This window comes from Camelina sativa, chromosome 3, assembly GCF_030686135.1.
Source record: "Camelina sativa cultivar CO46 ecotype springtype chromosome 3, ASM3068613v1".
NCBI classification, from domain to species: Eukaryota; Viridiplantae; Streptophyta; class Magnoliopsida; order Brassicales; family Brassicaceae; genus Camelina; species Camelina sativa.
In genome coordinates this window covers 25993959-26004483 of record NC_141882.1, presented here as the reverse complement: position 1 = coordinate 26004483, position 10525 = coordinate 25993959, and the positions used below count along the sequence as shown (strand labels likewise).

The following is a 10525-nucleotide window of genomic DNA, read 5'->3' as shown; positions in this document are numbered from 1 at the left end:
ACACAAGTTCATTAATCATTCATATCTACAATATAGTAATATAGTTGTTTCATTTATCTGTTCTTAGTCTGAGAGGACTGGTGAGCCACTACCTGATTTCCTGCGAGTCCTAGAAAACACTCATAGGAAACCTGATGGGTCGTTTGTTGATGGATTGTCTGAGAAGGTGTACAATGAAGTGTCGTCAAAGATAGTTGAAGCTGAGTCTAAGCTATTATCAGCGGATAACATGGATAGTAGTGCTTCCGGCGGGTTATCAGTAACTGTGAAGAACCAAATCTATGCCGAGGTAAACATGCTTCATTGTTTTTGTTAATGTTTGTGTTTGTGTAAACTATGTGTGTAAACACTTATGGTGTTTATGTTTATGTTTGTGTAAACACTTATGTTTGTGTAAACACTTATGGTGTGTATATGTTTTGTTGGCAGGTTGCGCCGAAGAAAAAGAACCGGATATGTTTTGTTGGCAGGTTCAGCTCACATTGGTCAACCGCCTCCTCCTTCTGAAGATCCACTTGTTATAGCTGCGAAGCTTGCTGCTGCCGAAGCTGTTCTTGCTACTCAGGCAACTCAGTTACAGAAGATGCATAGTTATGATGCATACTTTGATTATTTTGCAGAGAAAGATCCAGAGTTTGCTGCAAGGTTTCGCCGAGAAGATTCAACTGTCGGAGACACAACCACCGGAGAGGCAACCGGCGGAGAAGCTACCGGCGGCCAAGCAACATGATGAACTCTCTTTCTCTTAATGTGTAATGTGTAATGTTTAGATTAGAACTTGATCTCCCTTGTAAATTTATTTTGTTATTTGAAAACTTAGTACTTATAATTACATCTTTAATTTGCATAAGTTATAAGGTTTAATTCTAATTACATGTTTAATCTTAATTACAGGTTTAATTCTAATTAAGCTAACCAAAATAATTTTTTTTTTTTTATATCATTATTATTATTTGCGACGGAAAAAATAATTGCAAAAACATCGCAAATTTTACGAGAGAGTTACTAGATACAACATTTGCGAGAAAATTGCTTTTTAAACAAATCCTCGCAATTTGCGATTAACTTTTTTCCTCGCAAAAGTTACGAAAGATTTGCGACGTTGAATGATTTGCGAAAAACGATTTGCGAGGAACGAACTTTCTTCTTTCGCTTTTATCGATTTGTGAGAAATTCGCTACATATTCCTTCATTGCAAAACCGTTGTACCGTTGTTTTCTTGTAGTGTAATCTAATATGGATGGTATGGCACAACACAAATCCCTTCACGGTTCAGATGAAAACCAAAAAGCTTAGTCCGGGGATGGACGGATGGTGGTTACAAATTATTTTGAGTTCAACGATGAGTTTTGTCTTTAAAATGAACCCTAACCGGATTAAACAATAGAAACCACAGAACATTCTATGACTTATTCGCAATAAAAGTCTCCAAACCGAACACCGAAGAAGATACAAAGAACCAAAAAAAACTTAGCCGAGGATGGTGGTTTCAGCAATCATTGAGGTAACAAGGTAAGGATCCATATTAGACGAAGGCCTTCGATCTTCAAAATACCCTTTTCCTTCTCTCTCTGTATCTCTTCCTACTCTCACCGATGCTCCCCGATCCGCCACTCCCTACACGGCAAAGACAAAAGTTACATAGTAGAGAGAGACCATAAACCAAAACATAACTATATGATAAGATCTCATACGTACCCAAGAGAGTTTGTTGATGTCCGCGGTTTCATGCTTCCCAGTGAGACGCCTCTCGTTGCCTTCACCATAAGCCGCAATGTGTTGTTTGTGTTTCACTTCAAGCTTCTTTATTGCTTTCTTAATCAAATCAAGTCCTCCATCTTTCCTCATCGATTTTGTACTGAAGTTTGTATGAGCCGCTGCTCCATTCCAATCACCCTAACCACCATATATATTAAAAAACAACCTCAACAAACTTGACAGTCAAGAAAACTCGGTTGTAACTAGAAACAAAATAAAGTCTTGATGATCATGACATACCTCTATTGGTTTTGGATCGTATGAGACAATCACATCGCTTATCTCAGTAATCCTCTGCCCAGGAAAACACAATGATTCATATTAGAATACAAGAAACCAAAGTTTAGTGCATCAGAAATGAGATAAGACCTAGAGTGATATACAAGAGATATAGGTCAATTCCACTCGTTTCAAATTCATTTTTTGATTTGAAAGCCCATGAAACTTGATAAGAACAAAGATAAGTTCTACCGGTTTCTTACCTCAAGAATGTAACGAGCAACCCATAACTGATCACCTGCACCAACACCAACAGTAGGACTAATTTGAAACTCCCACTGTCCAGGCATGACTTCAGCATTGGCACCACCGATACTTAAACCGGCGTAGAGACAAGCTTTATAGTGAGCATCAACAATGTCACGACCAAAGGCTTTGTCTGCACCAACTGCACAATAGTACGGTCCCTATTTTGTTCAAACACCAAAAAAAGCCATATTCCATGTAAGAAACTTGTTCTTGATTTAAGGAGTTAGCGCATTTTTTTATGGAGACTTTAATTACTCATAAGTGTGTACCTGAGGACCAGGAAAGCCACCAAGAGGCCATCCTAATGGCCACTTCACGTCTTTTTTAAGTATTGTGTATTCTTGCTCTATCCCAAACCTAATAAATTATAGAGTACAACAAAACATCAAACAGAGCCCAAACTGAACCGACCAAACTGAAGTCTATTCTTAAACCAGTCGGTATCAAAAGTTTCACACCGAATTGTACGTTATAAACAATTCCCAAACCAAATTTGGTTATAGTTCATTGAGTTTTTTTTTATTCCATAGGCTATGTATTATTTAGCTTACCAAGGCTCTTCAGCCTTCACATTGGGATGATCGAAGATTTTGACGGCTTTGTTCCTATTGTTGGTTGGAATTGGATTTCCGGCCGGTGTGTAAGCATCACACATCACCTGATTTATATATATTCATAAACATTGACTTATAAGATCCACTACTAATCAAGAAAACAGGATTAATCTTGTACTAAAGTTTGATGAGCTTACCAGAATGTGATTCCCCTTTCTGAATGGGTCTTTGTATATTGCCTGAGGACTTTTTTTCATTCATATCAAAAATAAAAGTCTTTCAAATCAATTTTTTTTAATATATATATTACTTAAATTATGTGTATAGGAGGAAGGAGATGAAGAAGATTTACTAAAGAATGACTTCACTGTCATCTCCAGCAGCTTGGTCGGTGCTTGATCCGTCGTAGTTCCATTTTGGAAGCTTTGATGGATCGCTTACTGGTCCTGGTAATGTCTGTTAACAAAATAACATTTCTGATGTTTTGGTTATACAAAAGAACTGAACTAAATTAGGGAGAGACTCTGTAAAATATATATGAATACCCACCCTGGCTTTGCTTCTAATGTCCATGCCAGACCCACCGATCCTGTTCTCAAGATAAAACAGTGTAAATTGAAAAAACATAACAAAAGTTTTATGTCGTAAACAGAGACATGCAAGATCATTAAAGTAAAGATCAAGAATCAAGATTGTACCATATGTATTCAGCGATGATCTTCTTGGTGTCAGTGAGATCGAGGTTTAGGAGATCTGATAGTGGAGACATCATCTCTGTAGTCTAATATGAAGAAGAAGAAGAATATCGATTAAACCAGTGTGGTCAGATTGGCTTTCCCTGTCTCACTACTCACTCTCTTATTATAGAGAAGCGGCTAATTCTCCTGAGATCCTATTTTATTGTTTTCCCAACAATAAACGCTGATCAGTTAAATTGTGTTTTTTTTTTTTACGTATTCATTAATAACAACATTACTACATATTTGGTAAAGTTATAGCTTTGAAACCATTTCATTTGAGAATCACTCAAATGGTGTAATTCACTAAAACAGATTCATCAATGAAACAATACAGACACGTCACTGTAAAAGACACCTATCAGAGGCGCACATCTTCCACGTGGATAAGATTACGATTTCACTTTTGTGCATAGACAAAAGATTCTAAAAAGCTGAGAAGATTATGTTTTGAACATTTTAAAGATCAGACAAACTCACTAGTTAAGATTTCTCTATGAGTATATGTCTGATTACAGTCTCTCAACGAATCTATTTAGCAGAGTGTCACCTGCAGTACTTCCTAAAAAATGTGGATGACAACAGAAGCGCTTTTTGCTTTTGATTTAGAAAATGCACTTACGAATACTGGAGAGCTGTAAGAAGACAAAATATAATAAGAGATGAGACAGGGAGATCTCGCCAAGTCTTGAAGGTTTAGTACGATTGTTCTACAACATTTCCAGCCAATTTCATATTTCAAGATCATCAACTTACTCTCAAAATGACTTAATACAACCCATTATTCCTGAAGTGAACACAGAAACAAAACAAAACCGATGGGATTTGGCTACACATCTAACAAACACTAAACACTGAGATTTAATAGTTTTCACCTACAGGTCTAGAAGGAAAGAGGCGCATAAGAAAAGTGATAAACGACCAGAGACACATAACAGCTAGAAACTGCAAGGTTACGACCAAACCAACGAGCGCAACTCCTCGCTCTGTAATTTCTGCAGTCGTTGCCGCATCTTTCATCATAAACATCAGCCTCTGTACAAAAGTCGCTGCTCTTGTCACTTGATACAGCCTATACACCTGCCATTACATTCAACCATAGTTACTCAAAACAAGACTAATCACATCATGGTCCAATGCTTGCTAAAAGAGTTTCTCACATAAGAAGATGGATAGACAAAAATAAGACCAAAATGGTCCATATCAGTGTATAAGTTTACCTCAAAGACTATTGGAACAATGGGCCAACATGATGAGCCGCGCCTTTCAAGCCTAGCCTCAAAAACTCGTTGAACAGCACAGCCAACTAAGAAAGGAAGCACTGCGATCAACGCATCTATTCCGAGAGTTGGCCAAGTCATATATACAGCAAATACAGGAACTACAACTTTTAATCCCATCGTGAGGAATGCAGACGTAAGGTATCCCCTCAGTCCAGTGATCAGACCCCATCTCTTGGAGCTGAAGTCTAAGTACTGCCTCTGCACTCGGTCAGTCACAGACAGGAATATTGCAAGACCAGCATAAAACACCGTCTCCAAGCAAAACGAAGTAACAATTTCTGCAACAAAAAAGTACAATTTTACTAACCTGATAAAAGAGGGCATCAAAATGAGTATCATATAAACGAGAGCCAGATCATAAGGGAAGCCTCTTAAATGAAACTCCTGGATACTTATGGTTCTTTCTTAAGGTTTGGTCATGTCTTTTTCATTGTAATCGACAATACAAGATCAATAAAAGGATTCTATTATTGCACATCAGAAAACAAATTCAAAACCTATCAAAACAGATAAAATTTAAGAGAAGCCTACACTAAGACATGACCAGTTAGCAGATGTAACACCATTAAGATAGAACCTACTCTATTTGTCCCTAAGGATGCATAAAAAGTTAACACTTGAAGATGATTGATAAATTTAAAACAACAGAGCATAAAAGCAGCCATAGAGTGAAATATTTACTTACCAGCAACAGTATCGTTTTTGAAAGTAGCTTCGATGGCACCAGTAAGAAAGAACTGTGGAAGAATGAATGAAGCAATCAAGACAACAGGAGCCAAAAGCCACAAGAGAGAACCTTTCTCCTCTTGGAACGGAGCTGAAACAAGCTTGCTTTCTTCAACCAGCTGATGGGTTAGGCCGTTGAAAGAAACAGAACCTGATTTCCCACGGAACAGCTCAGCTCGAGCGTAGTTACTCTTTTCGAATTGCTTATTTCCAGGCCTTGATTCAGCATTAGAAGAACACAATAGTACACGACCTCGACTCAATTGCGGTTTGTTCCAAACAAGGGTTTCTTAATCAACAAAGACAAAAAGGATCAGTCTTTGTGCTACATGTTGGGTGAATCAAAAGTGGGTTTGTTTAGATAGATAGATAGATACTTACGTCTGGAATCAAGTCTTTGACGCTTTGCAAATGTGGATAAACCCTAGAGAAATTGACAAATTTTAGGATAAGGTTTTAGGAGACGAAATTGAAAAATGCAAAATTTGACTTACACAAGGATTAGAGAGTAAATGTGGAAATGAAAAACGAAGTCTTGGAGGAAGAAACCCTAAGCAAATAGCTTTCGATTCCATTTTTTCGTTAGGGTTTTTGTGTTCTTCTTCTTCTTCTTGTCAACAGCAAGCTTAAACCCACTCTTTTAAAACCTGCCCACCAAATATATCTCTTCACTTTCAGTTTTTTTGTTTCCTCACTCAAATTTAAATATTATTATAACTTATTAGATTTTATTTATTTAATTTTCTTTTTTCGCGTTCTTTTTCACTATTTATTTTATTCAAATTTCTGTTTATTTATTATTATTAATTTTTTTCAATTACAAATTTCTGTTTATTTGTGTAGACAAATTGTTTTTTTTTGGGTCATAATCTCTCTGGACAAAACCAATTTCAATAATTCTTCCATAAAAAAAAACCTAAATTTGTAAGTAAATTAAAGTCAGGTGATGTTTAATGGTGTTTGTTTACAATTTTATACTATTTTAGTTTGGGAAAATAAGCGTTTTTAGCTTTTGATTTAGAATGAATTATGAGGCAAAACAGTGAAGATTGGGTTAAGGTTTTTTGGTTAAAAAAGAGGAGGAGGCTCAGCTGTAACCTTTGGAAACTTTAGCATCATTCTACTACCCACCACACACCTTTCTTTCTGTGGGGTGCTCGTAGCAGCTGTAAGTCCGGCCTTTTTTTCATCATCGCCACCATTTTTTTTTTTTATAAAAACAAAAGACGAACTCAATACCAACCTTTACGTTTACCTCAGAAATTCCTTTACGTTTACCTCAGAAATTACAACATCACAGATGACAAATGGGCTTAAGACGATTGTTGAACTGAAATACTATATCAGAAGAAAAAAAAAAGAAGTGAAAAACGCTTCTAGCACGAAAGTCAGATGGAGAGGAGGATATTTTCTTAGACAAACACTGCGAGACGCCAAAAACCCTAATTATCTTGCTGGGTATATATATGTTTTCTCAAGTGTTAGTCTATAAGGCCACTTAATGGGCCTTCGGAAATATTTTAAGTTCCTAACTTACTATGTGACCCAACTTCTAATATATATTATCAAGAGATAAATTATACAAATTGTTTATAGAAAAATACCATAAATTGTTACAATATATCCTTTTCCATAAAATATCACGTCAAGTTTTTTAATCCAAAACTAGATTAAGACCCGTGCTAAAGCACGGATTGAAATTCATTTTATTTAATTTTTATATAAAATATAATTTATGTGATTGTTTTTGAAAGTTTTTTTGGATAAAACATTATGCAATGAAAATCATATGCTAAATATGATTGCTTGAAAAAAAATATCTATTTTATAAGTTTTATATTGTTAATGATTTTAGATAAGTACATGTGCTATAACACTGGTCAAATTTTATTTTATACAAAATTTTGTACATTTTATATATTAAAATAAAAATTTAATATGTTGTATTAGGTTATATATGTGAAGTTATTTCAACAATGTATATTCTACATCATGACTTAAATGTCATTATAAGACATAATTTTGTAAATTTTATTTTTAAAAAGCGAGTTATTTTTATAATGAGTAATTTAATATATTGTTATACTTTTTGTTTTAATATACTTGGTTTCTTGAAATTATTTCATATTATATTGACATATTATTGACATTGCTATAACAAATAAATTTAGATTGTTTATAGTTTCTAACTTTTATATCAATTTTCAATATACATATTAAAAAAAAAAATCAAAATAAATTATTTAAAGTTGATTATATTATATAAAATTAGAAAATTCAACAAAAAAAATTATATAAAAATTATAATAGAAATAAAAGGAATCATTATCTTGATTAAGATATTAGGAATCATGATTAATTGTTATTATTTGCTTAGATTTTATTCCTTCTTTATGCTTACCAGTATTTTTCTGTGGACAATTAATTCAGAATATTCTGTTTATTGTTTTTGGAAACAACATGATGTACCAATTAAATATTTGGAGGATATATTTTGGTGTTGGTAAAAAGAGAATTAATAATATTCTGAAATTAATTGTCTTTTACTCATAACATATATAGTAAAACCTCTATAAATTAATACTCTATAAATTAATAAACACTATAAATTAATAAATTTTGCTAGTCCCAAGTCGGGATAGTGTAAAAAATAATAAAATTTGATAAGATAGTAAGATAATAATTTTTTTAAAATTCCCATGTAAAATATGGTCCCAATAATATCATAAATTAATAATATAGTAAAGTATGTTTCTCTTAAACCTCGTATCTATAAAATAATTGTTATGTTGTATCTTCAAACTATAATGATATAAAATATTCTATAACATTTCATAAAACAGCTAAATTTTTTTAAAGTTTTCAATTTTTAAATATGCATCATTTACATTTTGATAGTTTGATAGACTATTAAAATACGATAATTGATATTCTTATTCATAAATTTGAATATTTATGTCATGTGTACAAGTGAATTTTTCTATAATATTTGTAATTCATTGTCAATAATATCTTTGAACTATTTCAAATTCAATTCCAATACCATAAAATTTACAACATCCAAAATTCTAATCTTATTTTGCAAAAATTGTCTCAATTCATAATTCTAAAAAAAAGAAACAATTAAAAATATACCTATAAATTAATAATTATTAATTTATACTATAAAATAATAATTATTAATTTACACTATAAAATAATAATTATTAATTTATAGATAAATTAATATCACTATAAATTAATAAAATTTCTTGGTCCCAACATTATTAATTTATAGAGGTTTTACTGTATCTTGTAACAAATTAATATCAATTTTTTTATAACTCATTTGTAACCTACTATTAAAATTATGTAGTCTACAAATTTGAAGTCGTGTACTTCTGTCTTATTAAATAGGGGATTACCACAAGCAACAAAAAAGATTTTTAACGGTTTATTATTTAAAATTTTGGATTTTTGTTGAGTTATTTTGGGTTTAAAGTTTAGTTTTTATGAGTTAGTTTGAGTGTTTAAAATTTAGTTTTACCTTTTTGGTATTTTTGAAAAATAATTTGTATTTGTATTCTTGAGAAATATAACAGTAGTATTTTGTGAAAAAAAAAACATTTTGGTATGAGAATTGTCCAAACAAGGGTTTGGACACGACCTCGGTTCAATTGCGATTTGTTCGAAACAAGGGTTTCTTAATCAACAATGAAAAATAAGACAAAAGGATCAGTCTTTGTGATAGAAGTGGAGTGAATTAAAGGAGGGGTTTGTTTAGATAGATATACCTCTGGAATAATGACGCTTTGCAAATGTCGAAGAATCCTATAGAGAATGAGGAGAAAGTAACAAATTTTAGGATAGGGTTTCAGGAGAAATGAAATTGAAAAAAAAAAAGAGATTTTGATGGTCAAATTTGTCTTACACAAGGATTAGAGAGAAATGCGACATTATCGTCCTAGCTAATCCTTTTCTGAAAATGAAAAGTCAATATCATGGCATGGACATTAGCGTCCTAACCCTTTTCTACCTTTCTGCTCTCTTAGCGTCTTAACCCTTTTGTCCATGCGATAATATTACTTTTCATTTTCAGAAAAGTGACTTTAGGAGGAGACCACATGAATCAAGAAATAAAGATGTGCCTGCACAGTGAGTAATATAAGAACACACAATAACAAACAAGATGAGGACGATTGACTCACCCAAAAGATGTATGTTTCTTGTTTGTTATTATATGTTCTTATATTTCTCTTTGATATCATCACAAGATGATGACTTACTCACCGTAGAGATGGAGGGTGGGACAAAGGGGAAAAAGGAGAGGAGCTTTTCAATTTTTATTTACTTATTAATAATATTCTAATTATATATTATTTATGAGTATATAGATAATTAAAAGAAAAAAGATGGTTAGATAGATGAAGTATAAGAGGAATCATTGTCACACATATCAAGTATATTATTGTATCCACAAAGTATATGTATTATATTGCCAGATGCACGAACTATATGACATTATGTGGTCAACACCATAGACATATAATCCGGTACACCGGTCAACTGACTCCAGCGAAGACCGACGTTGACTCCGGCGTTGATTAAAAAAATGTATTCTAAATTGTTTTTTTCAATTTAAAAAACTTATATTAAATCATTAATGGTTTTTCATGATTAAAAACATATTCTATTCAATATCTTAATATTTTTATATATCTCTAGTGTATTCATTCTTGTAATTAGTTAATTTTTATTTTTAAAGCTAAACTAATAGTTAAATAAAAATCATTGATAATTATTTTCAAGATGTAATATAAAGGTATTTGCAAAAATACTCTTATTCTATATCCTTTTGCAAACATACCCTCAAATTAAATAAAACAAAATCAATTTTTTGTGTGTTTATCTTTTATATATTGTAAGTAAATATTGTGAATTTATTTTGTTGTTGTTTACA

General features: G+C 32.4%; 2 protein-coding genes and 1 non-coding gene across 6 annotated transcripts; all 3 read right to left on the bottom strand.

The window, feature by feature from the left end:
* Positions 1–1246: 1246 nt before the first annotated feature.
* LOC104777764 (glutamine synthetase cytosolic isozyme 1-5-like) lies at positions 1247–4049 on the bottom strand. The gene is made up of 10 exons (XM_010502075.3): positions 3539–4049; positions 3390–3429; positions 3193–3296; positions 3038–3086; positions 2838–2944; positions 2556–2643; positions 2241–2444; positions 1999–2052; positions 1699–1896; positions 1247–1617 (listed from the first exon to the last, which is right to left on the bottom strand). Exons 1-10 carry the CDS (start codon positions 3610–3612, stop codon positions 1471–1473), a joined length of 1065 nt encoding a protein of 354 aa, XP_010500377.1. The 5' UTR covers positions 3613–4049; the 3' UTR covers positions 1247–1470.
* Positions 4050–4282: 233 nt separating this feature from the next.
* On the bottom strand, positions 4283–7023 carry LOC104777763 (uncharacterized). 4 transcript variants are annotated; one of them, XM_010502072.3, is made up of 6 exons: positions 6830–7023; positions 6081–6233; positions 5968–6010; positions 5546–5875; positions 4798–5138; positions 4283–4657 (listed from the first exon to the last, which is right to left on the bottom strand). In XM_010502072.3, exons 2-6 carry the CDS (start codon positions 6159–6161, stop codon positions 4439–4441), a joined length of 1014 nt encoding a protein of 337 aa, XP_010500374.2. In that variant the 5' UTR covers positions 6162–6233; positions 6830–7023; the 3' UTR covers positions 4283–4438. The 4 variants fall into 4 exon arrangements, with proteins under 4 accessions (XP_010500374.2, XP_010500375.2, XP_010500376.2 ...); XM_010502073.3 differs by having other exon boundaries at positions 6842–7023; XM_010502074.3 differs by having other exon boundaries at positions 6865–7023.
* On the bottom strand, positions 6669–6784 carry LOC147947712 (small nucleolar RNA snoR113). The gene has a single exon (XR_015595712.1). It is a non-coding gene; the product is annotated as a small nucleolar RNA snoR113 (small nucleolar RNA).
* Positions 7024–10525: the final 3502 nt, after the last annotated feature.